Source organism: Camelina sativa, chromosome 19, assembly GCF_000633955.1.
Source record: "Camelina sativa cultivar DH55 chromosome 19, Cs, whole genome shotgun sequence".
Lineage (NCBI taxonomy): Eukaryota > Viridiplantae > Streptophyta > Magnoliopsida > Brassicales > Brassicaceae > Camelina > Camelina sativa.
In genome coordinates, this window is record NC_025703.1 from 3,228,403 (window position 1) to 3,240,935 (window position 12,533).

The following is a 12,533-nucleotide window of genomic DNA, read 5'->3' on the forward strand; positions in this document are numbered from 1 at the left end:
TCGCATCTGAAATTTTTTTCTTGTAATTTGTTAGCAACCCCTATTTAAGTGGAATAAAACGTGTCTCTTAATATTCTTAATTATCCATTCTATTTTTTTCATTTTTTGTGGTCAATTAATGTGTTCAATTAATGAGTTATTTTGTGTTAAAATTTTCCTTAATAAGCGTGCTTTTAGCCAAACAATTCTATATTTTGGAATAGAGGGAGTAACTTTCAATCTTTTTTAATATATTCATTTAATTACAATTAATATTTATGGATAAGTTTAGTTAAACGGTAACTAGAATCTTTAAAATAAATTAACTTGATAAAAACAAACTCATTAATTACCTGATTTTAAGGCTTAATATATGGAACAAGTTAACTTAAAAATAGGCAAACTAATTTGGTATTTATAGAAAATATTGTCTCATCACAACTTAAGAAGTATCCGATGTGGGATACTTAAACTTCTCTTTTTTTTTTTCTTGTTTACAAACAAAAAAAAGATATTAAATATAAACAATTATCAGCAACATATAAAAATTAGTAACTACTCTAGTTTATTAATTATCTCGTTGATTACTAAATGGATTATTCCAATCAAAATAATTCATACAACTTACTTGATGATGATGAATAAGGATCCTTAATAATCCAACGAAAATGAAGATACAGTTTTTTTTTTTTTTGCCAAAAGAAAATAAATATACAGCTAGGTTTGCTTTGTAGCTAATAATCTGCTATAATTTTTGATCGATCAAATTTTTCAATATTTATCTTCTAATTACGTTTATTCTTTTTAAAGCATATATATGTAAATTTTAAATGATATCAATATAATTTATTTAACATCAGTTTTAAATGATATAAATTTTGTGTCGTTTTAAAAAATGATCTTACACCAAACATGAATATATACATCAATTCTCTAAATGATGTAAATTTTTATTTTAAATCGATTTTTCAAAAGTGATAGAATATAATAGAAACTTTCAACAGTGGAGGGATATGGTCAATCTTCATTCAATGTGCACCTAATGAAATAAGAACCGAATTCTTATTATTTTCCTATTTTTGATTTATTTTTAATCACAGTAATGCTAAGAGTTCCTTCTAAAAGCTTCCGATAAAGATGATCTAAGTCATGAAAACTTTCGGCCAAAACATTAGAATCAAATCAGGTGGATTTATACTTCGTCACTAAAAAGTCGCTTAGTCATATAAACTTCCAATGAAAATCTACCAACTGTGAAATTTAAAGGTTATAAAACTCCAGTTGATGAAATAGAGGACGTCACCAAAACCGGCTTACCAATAGTAGTAACAGTTTATGATATCTCGAATACTCAAATGTGTTTTTTAAGGCTCAAATTATTCTTGATCAGTTTGAGTTAATAGATCTATGATTTATCTTTAACTTGATTAGGAGTACAATACTACTATTTGAGAGATAGAAATGGAATATTTTTTTAAAAAAGGTTAACCTCCAATCCTACTCACCATAGGCCTTCATGATGCTCATAATCATTGCCTCTTTCAATGATTAAAAGCTCTTTTGATTCCAAGCTTTACAAAACCATCAGAAACTTAAATTTGAAGACTAGATAAAATCCGAGACCAAAAAGCAAAGAAGAAGGTATTAAAAACATGGTAAGAAGAAACGCAGTCCATGCCATTTCAAGTCTTCCTTCGAGGGTCTGGTGGCCACAGCAAAGGAGGAAAGGAAAACGAGCCGTGGTGCGGTTAGGAAACCGACGAAGAGGGTTCTTGGTTGGACCACCGAGGATGGTGGTGCAGAGATGGAGAATGAACATCATAGGAAAGCCGATGAAGTTGATGAGATATATCATTTTGGGGATAATCTCAAACGGTGGAAACGTCAAGATCTTGAATGCTTACCTTTGGTCTTTACCAATTTTACGTCCTCAGTTGTTTTCACTATGTTGATTTTGTAACTTGTGAAAAATTGTAATACTTTATCTTGTTCTTATTTTTAATTCTTATTATTTTCCTATTTTTGATTTATTTTTAATCACAGTAATGCTAAGAGTTCCTTCTAAAAGCTTCCGATAAAGATGATCTAAGTCATGACAACTTTCGGCCAAAACATTAGAAATGTTTGAAGCTCTGGTTCTGGTTCTGGTTCTGGTTCAAACATTGGAAATATTGTTACCGGAGATGATATGCAGACTCAGGTACTAATACCATCCCTAATTGTCTACCTTATTTGTTATACGAAATGTCTCCTGATAGGTTTGGTGTTTACTTAGTAAATCATCTCTGTTATCGCCGTAACAGGCAGTTATAAGCAGTGCGCTTCCTGGTCTGTTAAACATATTGGACAGCACATACAACAACCCATACGTACAGATGAGCATCAAGAAGGAAACTTGCTGCGCTGTCTCTAACATTACAGCTGGGAACACAAGTCATATTCAAGTGAGTTACTAGACAACAATGTCGAAAACCCCGGATCTTTCTTTTAATAGAACCAGAAGTCGCTTTTTCATTTGTATTTAAGACTGGAAATTTTGTTGTGCAGCAAGTGATTCAAGCTGGCCTTATTAAGCCTCTGTTGGAGCTGCTTCAGACCGGTGAGTTGGACGTAAAAAAGGAAGCACTTTGGGCAATTTCTAATGCAACTTCTGGTGGCAATCATGACCAAATCAAGTAAGAAAAAATAAAGCACTATGTATGTATTCTGTTTTGACTATTTGGAAACGATTCTTGTAATTTGACTCTCTTATTCGTTTTGCAGGTTTCTCGTGAGGCAAGGCTGCATTAAACCGCTGTGTGATCTCCTGACGTGTCCTGATCCAAGGGTCGTCACAGCGGCTTTGGAAGGTCTATACAAGATTCTGAAAGTTGCCGAAGCCGAGAAGAAGGCAGTAGACGGTTATAAGTATGCCCAGATGATTGATGACGCAGGAGGTTTGAAGAAGATTGAGGATCTTAAAAGTCACGATAATACTGACGAGAAGATTGTGAAATTCCTCGAGTTGTATTGGCTTGTCAGGTAATGCTCCTACTGCTGGTGGTTTCACATTTGGTTGAAGGTTTATGCCCTGAGACTTTTCACAGGTTTATGTAGAATCAAGATATTCTTAGTTGTTTGGACGTAGAGCAGATTTCGCCTGGTGGTTTAAAAATTTGTAGGGTTTTATATTCAATGGTCTCGACTCCCGTTTTACTTGATTTTTATTTTAGGATGTTGGATATATATATATATATATATATACATATTTGTTATTGCATTTGTGGCGGAAGCTAATACAGTGTTGTTTGTTGTTGGCAGGATTTGGGAGGGTTAGAATTCTATTGCTTTTGTGGCGGAAGTTAATACAGCTTCAACACTTTGTTTTGGATTTTTTTAGTATCTGCTTTCGTCTTGTTTGTGTCCCATGTTGAGGAAAGCTTCACTTTAAACCAGTCTCTTTCTTATGGAGCGACATATAAGCAACTGACAACTGATGACACATGTGAACGCTGTGTTGTTTTCTAGAAATTTGATCTGTGTTCACGAGACATTTTGTTTTTTTTGTTTTTTTTGCTACTCAATTCACATTGCTCTGTTCCAATAAAACATCAAAGTGAGAGAAGAAGACAAATTTGGTGCTAATTCTTCATTCCAATCCAGGAACAGAACGATGCTAAGTGACCACTGATGATAGTTCAAATGGATCAAGAACAACATCAACAACTAACTTAATTGAGCAACAACATATCAATAAGCCTACATCTTCTCACAGTTTAGATTTTACAAGTATAAAAGCCATAGAAGAAGAAGGATACTACGGTTTATAGATCTTACATTTACACCACAACACAAGACACCTTTTCAAAACCAAACTAGTCACTACTTCTTGCCTTGTTCAATAGCACATTCCTGTGGAACCACCGCCATTGACCGCCTAACACGGCATATCTTCCAGAGATACAAAGCCAACATTGCCCCTAAGGATCCACAAGCTGCACCCAAAACCAAAGCACCAAGCATTTTCCATATACACTCACTAATCCCTCGACCCTCTTTCTCCTCCGTGGAAACTTCATTCGGTTCAAGTGGCTCTGAATGCCTTATTACAAAGCTCCATGAATGGAGAAAATGTGCCTTGGAAGAGTTCGCATTGGCAGAGGCTTATGACTTGACCATCTTCCCATAACTTGGCCAAGTCTACCAAGAAAGAGAAGAACGGATCAAACAGCTTTATCGAACTAGGTTTTCTGAATCGAACCATCATTCTCTTAGAACTTGCCTCGTAATCAATCATACAGCTCACAGTCCCTCCATTGTTCATCATTAAGTCACCAACAAACGAAAGGTTTCTGATATTAGAAGGTTCAGGACTACCAATTAGGATTCTTGCACAGTTTCCACTCTTGGAGATATCAAACTCAAAAGCGACAACTGTCTCGTTCTTTGCATAGTGTGATAGAAACCCTAAAGCAGAGGAACTGTTATCCCTCTTACCAAACAGACTAATAAGATGGAAACTAGTTGGAACCACCAGAAAGAAAAGCCAAGGCAACATCACCAATCTCACTGGACACGGAAGAAACCGAGAAGTGAGTCGAGAAAGATCTCTAATTCCTCTCGTCCCACGCTTCCACTCACTGAGTCAGTCAGCTGAATCGAAGAACTGTCATTGACCAGCTTCGAGTCTCGGAACAAAGCAACACTCTTGTCAAAGCTCGGGGATTTTACAAACCCATTGAGAGAAAACGTGGAATTCACGTCTGCAGACATGGTTCCATGCATAAGAAGAACAAAAAGGATAAGGTTTTGAACATCGCCATAGCTTAAAAACTTGAACTCTCTGATTTATTTAAATGGCTACAGAGATTAGCTCGTATATCTCTATCTTACTTCTCCCCTTCTAAATGCAAATTAGTAATATATTTTAAGTTGTGTGTTCTTGTTTTATGTGAAAGAGGAAGACGTTATAAAGCTAATAAATTGACCCAAAAGTAGATATCAAAGCAGAGATGTTGATTCGTTCTCTCTCTGTCTTAGTGAGTTAGTGGGTGTAGCCCAATTTTCTAAGGTAGACATTTCATAAAAAAAGAAAGAAAGAAGAGTATTAGGTTTGAGTAGGTTGAGAAAGAAAGACAAAATAGTAGTTGAAATATTAGCTTTTCTCTAAATAGTAGTTGAAATATTAGCAACTTGCTTTGGAAACTAAAAGATTCGGGGAATGCAACTTTTACAAACATAAAATGCATTAGTTTGAAAACTTGATATAAGACACTTCATGAATGACGTTGCAAACTTTAGGCACTAGAGTCGAGAAGGAAGAAGAAGAAGAAATGGGAAGAGGTTCTGTTATTCTCCTTCAATAGTATGTTACAGAGACTCTAAAATACATAAAAGAGTATTCCAGTAAACTAACAAATCATAATATTTACACGATCTATCATCTAATTCAGTCACTCTAATACACTGATAGACCGGGTCAGTCAGCTGATACATCCTCTAAACTCCATCAAGAACTTCATCAATCCCCTGGAGGATCTGAGAGGCTACATTCTCATCTTCTGCTACAATATAGCAGCACACATCTCTGAGGTCTCTATCAGGCCACTGCTAGGATTTGCTATATGAATTACACTGTTTTCTGATCCATTCTCAGATGTGCTGTGTTCTATAGATCCTTTTATTCCCATTTTCAGTAACGCGCCCAAAAGTGGTTCCTGAGCCACTGTGCCCCAATACCTTAATGGCCGAGCCTTCCCTGAACTTTCTTCTTGCTCCAACCCTGTAAATAATTTGTGTTTCCCATCATCTTCCATCAGAAGCTCACCTTTTAATCTTTCAATACCAAAGTTTTCACGTTGTCTCAGTTTTCTCCAGCTCCAGTACTGTCGTAATCTCTACGCTTAGATTGTCTGCAATTCTTGGCACAACAAGCGTCTGGTTCTCAGAAAAATTCAGGATTGAGTTTATCTTCATCTCAGTAAGATTGATCCTCTGACTGACAGCATCAGGGACCTATTCATAAAATGGTATCAGATAGATGAATATAAACAGATGCACGATGGAAAGATTTCTAAACTAAGTGGACGAGAATCGTTACCAAAACAATCTTTGGCTGCAAAACGGAAAGAAGTGTTGGGAGCTTTTGCAATCTGAGTAATGGTTCATGGTTGACAAGCAAATTTCAGATTACACATTTGGCCTGTGGACTACATGAGAACAAGCTCAACGTTTTAGCTGCTATGTTTTTTTTTTTTTTAAACTAATAATTTGGGAGATAGTGAGAAATTGCTGGTCGCTAAATAACGATAAGGCATATCACTCAAGGTAGGTATGCCCTTGCACAGGAACCCATGCTAATTCCTATTTTGTGCAGGCACAACTCAGATTCCTTAATTCAAGAAGACAGAACAAAAAACAACTACGAAGCACCAGAATGAAATGTAATTTTAATCATACAGCAAGGCAAACCTTACCTTATTCCAGAAAGAAATGAACATTGGAGAACTTTCATCGCTACTGGTCTAAAAGGGAGAAGTGCTAAACCTGAACTAATTCCATCCTGCAATACATTTCTAATCAGATAGATTGACAGAGATTCACACTGGATCATCTGATGGAGCTAGGAAAGAGAGAAAGATATAAAAACCTCAAGAACAAGCGATGGTTTTGGATCTCCACGCCAACGCTGAAGAAGTTGGACTGAAGGGCCAAGCCGCAAACTACAGTGAGGAGCAAATACAATGCATGGTTCTTGCCAACTCGTTCTGTTCGTATAACTTAAAAAAAAAATTAGTGAATGTTGTAATATACTTCTTGAAATGGAATCACCCCACCCCAAGATTTAGGTTGCAGATTCTATGCGAGGTATTTTACTGAACTAAGCAATGATTTAAGGGGAACAGAGATGATACTTTCAATTATAAACGAGGATGGCTATGTGTTTGCAAACTATGCATTCACGCAAACTAACTCATCAAGTAGTGATTGCAGAGATAAAACTATGAACCCCTTCTTACATTAAGTTGGGTGAGTGAATGACAGGAGACAAATGGATCTTCTTGTCTTTAATGAATTTAAGATGGCCAAATAATGGTTCTCCTGAAATTAACTGCGATTTCAATCAAAATATCATTTGATTCATTTTCTCAAATAAAAAATTCAGTGATTATTAACCAAGAAAATTGGCAGAAGTATACCTTCTCCTGTCGATATGCTCGCACAGCCACTCGGGTATGGTGTTTGCGTATGACAATAGCTCTTCTGCCACGGAAGATATTACAAAGATTGGAACCTAAGCAAATCCAGACTAGAGTGATTTAGTCAGACAGAGCTAAAGAATAATTTCAAGTGAAATCACCTTTTTCGGTGCTTCATAATTTTAAGAGAAGTAAAACTATAGAATAATAAGAAAGAGAAATCCAACCTTCAGAGACGAGGATTCAATATAATCTGACATTAGCTCTAGGAGCTGCAGAAATATCCCAACACGAGTAATCGTTATCAAGGTTGAGCCACCAGCATCAGCAGATTCTGTAGCACATGAACAAACAAAAGCTAGTTTCTCCATCTCTTATAAGCTGTCTTCTGTGTTTAGTAATGAAGCAGCCAAGTCTTCATCCTTATTGTCACTACTAAAAAAGTATAACAGTAAAGAAGAAAGATCCTCGACTTTAAGTCCCAAACAAACATCCTAATAAATGTAAGATAAAGTCATATGTGAGAGTTACCTGATTGTTGATAAATAATTATTATCCGGGTTGGGAGATAATACAACCATTCTCAGTAACTTCTGCAGAAGACTGGAGGCATGAGATATCTGAGTAAACCATCACATCGGTTCCTTTGAGACCATGGAAATCAAAACTTAAGTGAAACTAAGATGGAGTTTGACACATAACTTAGACTTCCATTAGGTCCGTTGAACAACCAATTGCAAGCCCCAATATCTAGACCAGAAATTAGGGCCTTGATGATCAAGGTCCCATTATAACAAACTTCTTCAGCAAACTTTACAACTTGAACCTTGTTCATGCAACTCTCTATATCATCTAAACTGTGGAAAAGATTGGACATAAAGTAAAGAAGAAATCAAAAACATGAAAACTTGAAGAGCTGGTAACTAATGACGGGGCAACAGATAGTTAGACAAGCCAATAATAATAGTTACCTGTACAGACGCATCCAACTGCCCAGATCATCACCACTCTCACCGAAGACAACTTTTTTAAGCAAGGGCTGGTACCTCTTGACTATCTAAATCTTGTATCCATCCAGGATAAATTGAGTCCCCGGGTCCATAAAAACATCTGAATTCCTTATGCATCGAGACAAGATCTTCCATCATGAGCTGTCCAATTTTGGCTGTTGCTTCAGTCATATAGATCTACATCTTAGCGGTAACAACTCAGCACAATGCACACCCCAAGCAAACAAAATCATTCACAATAGGACCTGAAGACACAAAAATCCAGGGTTCTGGGTAAGGAATGGCAATCCGAGCAATCCCATAGGGTTGGAGATGAGAACTATATCAATTAAAGAAGCCTCCCACAAATGCAAGGCTTTCACAGATTTGTACCACGGTTCTGCGCACACCAAATCAGCAGGAGTTAGCTGTCTCTCCAGTTTCTGCTTCTTCTGAATCGGATTCTGAGCATCCAGAGACACATCAGATGATGGATATTCAGAAGCTTCAAAACCCACATCATGTGGAACAGGTGAGAAGATTTTGATCGCTGAAAGGTCCAAAGGGTGTTGAAAACAGAGCAAAAGATTGAACAAAACCGTGTCTTTGTTCTTATTTCATAGGGCTTTAAATAGCCAAACTCAAACAACAACTGCACCTCCTTATCATACGGAGGATTTTCTACAATTAAGAAACATGGGAGAACAATTCAACTACCACGACTCCTACAAGCTAGGAGTTTATTCGAACAATAAAAGACTTGTCAAATAACACTAACAAATTCCTTCCCTAAACTGTTTTGCTGTAAGCAAGAACAGTTTACCTTGGCACTTCAACAAGTCCAAGCATCTCCCTCAACTTCACAAACGTCTCCAGCTTCAGTGGTTTGGTCATGATATCTGCCAGCTGATCTCGAGTACCACAGTGTACCAATTCCACCTTTCCTTCTCCAACTAACTCCCTTAAGTAGTGAAAACGAACTTCAATGTGCTTGTTGCGTCCATGATGAACTGGATTCTTAGAGAGCTGGATAGTTGAACTGTTATCACATTTGATTGTGATACATTCTTCATGATCCTGACCGATATCCCCAAGTACTCTTGCCATCCAAACTCCTTGAGTTGCACATGAGACTGCAGCTATGTATTCAGCTTCTCTTGTTGATAATGCAACGATCGATTGCTTCTTTGAACTCCATGAGACTGCTCCCCCAGCCATTAAAAACACAAAACCTGAAGTACTTTTCCGATCATCTAAATCTCCAGCATAATCACTGTCTGTATAAGCTTGAAACCCTGAGTTTCCTCCACGCTTGTACATAATCCCAAGTTCTGCAGTGTTCTTCACATACCTTAAGACACGTTTGACCACCTGAAAGTGAACCTCTGTAGGGTTTTCCATGTAGCGACTTGCAAGACATACCACATACATCAAATCAGGTCGCGTGACGGTGAGGTACATCAAGCCTCCTATCATCCGCTTGTACATGGTAGTGTCAACAGCAGCTCCACCCCCTTTCTTTAAAATTTTTGCTCCTGGAACAATAGGATTGTTCACTCCATTGCTCATACTCATCTCAAACCTCTCTAGAACTTCATTAGCAAACTTCCTTTGGCAGATATATATCCCTTCTTCTCTCTGTAGTATCTCAACACCTAAGAAGTATCTCATCTTCCCAAGGTCTGTCATATCGAAATTTCTCTTCATCGATTCCTTGAACTCGTCGATCAGCTTCTCACAATTTCCTGTAAATATCAGATCATCCACATACAAGCTGACAATGAGAATCTGACCTTGCTTCTCTGCCTTAACGAACAATGTGTGCTCTGATTCACTCTTCTCAAATCCTTCCCTAAGAAAGTAACTCTCTATCTTGCTAAACCAAGCACGTGGAGCTTGTTTTAGCCCATAAAGAGCTTTCTTTAGCTTGTAAACCTGACCTTCACTTCCTTTCTTCACAAACCCTTGTGGTTGATCAACGTACACTGTTTCTTGCAGCTCCCCATGTAAAAACGCACTCTTCACGTCAAGTTGATAGACACTCCAATTCTGATATGCTGCAGTTGCAATGATGACTCGGATAGTATCCCACCTCGCAACTGGTGCGAATACTTCGTTGTAGTCAACCCCAAATCTTTGAGCATAACCTTTGGCAACCAACCTTGCTTTATATTTGTCTAACTCTCCATGCTCATCATACTTTGTTTTAAAAACCCATTTAACACCAATAATATTAGTACCTTCAGGTTGATCAACTAGCTCCCAGGTCTGGTTCTTCTCGATTGATTCTATCTCTGCCCTCATAGCTTCTCTCCAAACACCATACGCCACAGCTTCCTCATATGTTGCAGGATCTCCAACTGCAGTAACTACTTGCAGTGCCATCGTATCACTGATGCAGTGCGCAACAACATCTTCATCAGAGGATTCTCCACATTCATAATCCTGTAGATAAGTAGGACGTCTCTTCTCACGTTTGGAGCTTGTAGCTACCTCTGCTGCAGTTTCCTCTCCTACTCTGGAGCTTGTTGCAGCCACTACTTCTGGTTGTGCTACCTCGTTTTCAGTCACCTCAGGATCTTCTTGTAAGAATTCTTCCTCCCCGAACACATGATTTTCATCATTCTCCCAAGCAAGCACTTCTGAGGTGATATTAACACCATCGGCAACACCATCGGCATTGTTCCTTCCCCAATCCCAATTCTTTGTTTCTTCAAACACGACGTCTCTGCTCACCATGATTTTCTTAGAAATGGGATTGTACATACGATAAGCTTTTGACTCTTCACTAACTCCAAGGAAGATACACTTGCAGCTCTTGTCATCTAGCTTAGTTCTCTTTGCTTCTGGTATATGAACATGCCCAATGCACCCAAAAACCTTGAAATGTTTCACATTTGGTTTAACACCACTCCATGCTTCTTCTGGTGTTTGATTCTCCAAGGATGTAGTGGGACTGCGATTGAGCACATACGTGATCCATTTAACCCCTTCAGCCCAGAAATCTTTCGGCATTCTCCTCTCTGTAAGTGTACTGCGCACCAGATTCATGATTGTTTGATTTCTCCTCTCTGCTACAACATGAAGAATTCTTGTATAAGGATTGCAAGATTTTTCTCTTGAAGTTGTCCAATGCTCAGAAGATTGCTGCTCAATTCTGGGACGTAGTAGACATCTTGAACAATTTGAATCATCCCACTCACTCTGATCTTTATGTTGCCTTTTCCTTGCACCACCATTCGAGCATCATTTCCCAGTTTCACCTAGTGACGAAAACTCTCATCCATCTCAAAGAACCACTTCTTGTTTCCAGTCATGTGGTTGCTGCATCCGCTATCCAAGAACCACAAATCCTCTATTTTCGAGCCTTGTAGCTCCACATGTGCCATCAGTAGAAGCTCTTCTTCTTCGTCAAATTCCACATAATTTGCATGCTTCTCTGCTCCGGGACATTCAAACTGGAAATGTCCTAACTTGTGGCATTTGTAACACTCCACCAAAGCTTTGTTAAAGCCTTGTCTCCCTCGACCTCTGCCACGTCCTCTGAATGATCCTCCTCTTCCTCTTCCCCGTGTTCCACTCCACTCACCGAACTCCGAGGTCACCTTTAGGACTTGATCGCTACTACTGGATCCTGCGGCATGTTTCACAATGTTCTGTTCGTGACACAGAAGTGAGCTTTGCAAAGCATCCACTGAAAGACTCGCTATGTCTTTAGACTCTTCAATCGAACATACAATGTATGTAAACTTCTCTGAGAGTGTTCTTAGGATCTTCTCAACAATCTTGTGATCTTGCATATCCTCTCCAAGGTTCCTCATGTTAGTTGAGACAAGCAACACCCTTGAGAAATATTCTGTGATATTCTCAGTTTCTTTCATCTCCAAAACTTCAAACTCTCTTCTCAGACGCTGAAGTTGAGCTCTCTTCACACGATCATTCCCCTGATATTTTGTCTTCAGAGAATCCCACAGTTGCTTCGAGGTATCCTTCTGAATAATAGTCTTCAGAATGGATTTGTCGATGGCTTGAAACAGATAGTTCTTCACCTTCAGATATGTTAGCTTCTTCTCCGCCAATTCTTCTCTCTGTGCTCCAGTCAGAATGTCTCCTCGGCCTGGCTCAACGTAGCCTCGGTCGATCAAATCCCACTATTGCTTGGATCTGATGAGATTCTCCATCAACATGCTCCAATGTTCGAAATCTCCGTCAAACTTGGGTATCGCCAACATGCTTTGCCCATCGCCTGACATCTCTCACTCTTTCTTTTGTATCTCTCTTTCTCTCTCGCAATTGCTCTCACCAGGTTTGCTCTGATACCAATTTGTTGAAAACAGAGCAAAAGATTGAACAAAACCGTATCTTTGTTCTTATTTCATAGGGCTTT

The 12,533-nt window shown here is 38.3% G+C and overlaps 2 protein-coding genes and 2 pseudogenes across 2 annotated transcripts; 2 read left to right on the plus strand and 2 right to left on the minus strand.

The window, feature by feature from the left end:
* LOC104764461 lies at nucleotides 1,375-2,086 on the plus strand. Its single transcript, XM_010487999.1, has one exon. The coding sequence runs from the start codon at nucleotides 1,632-1,634 to the stop codon at nucleotides 1,929-1,931; it is 300 nt and encodes a 99-aa protein (XP_010486301.1). The 5' UTR covers nucleotides 1,375-1,631; the 3' UTR covers nucleotides 1,932-2,086.
* On the plus strand, nucleotides 2,088-3,511 carry LOC104764460 (importin subunit alpha-6-like). Its single transcript, XM_010487998.2, has 5 exons — nucleotides 2,088-2,179; nucleotides 2,283-2,423; nucleotides 2,527-2,654; nucleotides 2,743-3,000; nucleotides 3,280-3,511. Exons 1-5 carry the CDS (start codon nucleotides 2,168-2,170, stop codon nucleotides 3,293-3,295), a joined length of 555 nt encoding a protein of 184 aa, XP_010486300.1. The 5' UTR covers nucleotides 2,088-2,167; the 3' UTR covers nucleotides 3,296-3,511.
* On the minus strand, nucleotides 3,723-4,863 carry LOC104764462 (annotated as a pseudogene).
* Nucleotides 5,288-8,622, minus strand: LOC104764463 (annotated as a pseudogene).

Excerpts from the sequence above, each read along its gene's own strand:
- LOC104764461 (XM_010487999.1), top strand. The coding sequence starts at position 1,632 with ATGGTAAGAAGAAACGCAGTCCATGCCATTTCAAGTCTTCCTTCGAGG.
- LOC104764460 (XM_010487998.2), top strand. Across the intron at positions 2,424-2,526 it reads GGAACACAAGTCATATTCAA|CAAGTGATTCAAGCTGGCCT; the intron begins GTGAGTTACTAG and ends TTTGTTGTGCAG. Across the intron at positions 2,655-2,742 it reads GGCAATCATGACCAAATCAA|GTTTCTCGTGAGGCAAGGCT; the intron begins GTAAGAAAAAAT and ends TTCGTTTTGCAG.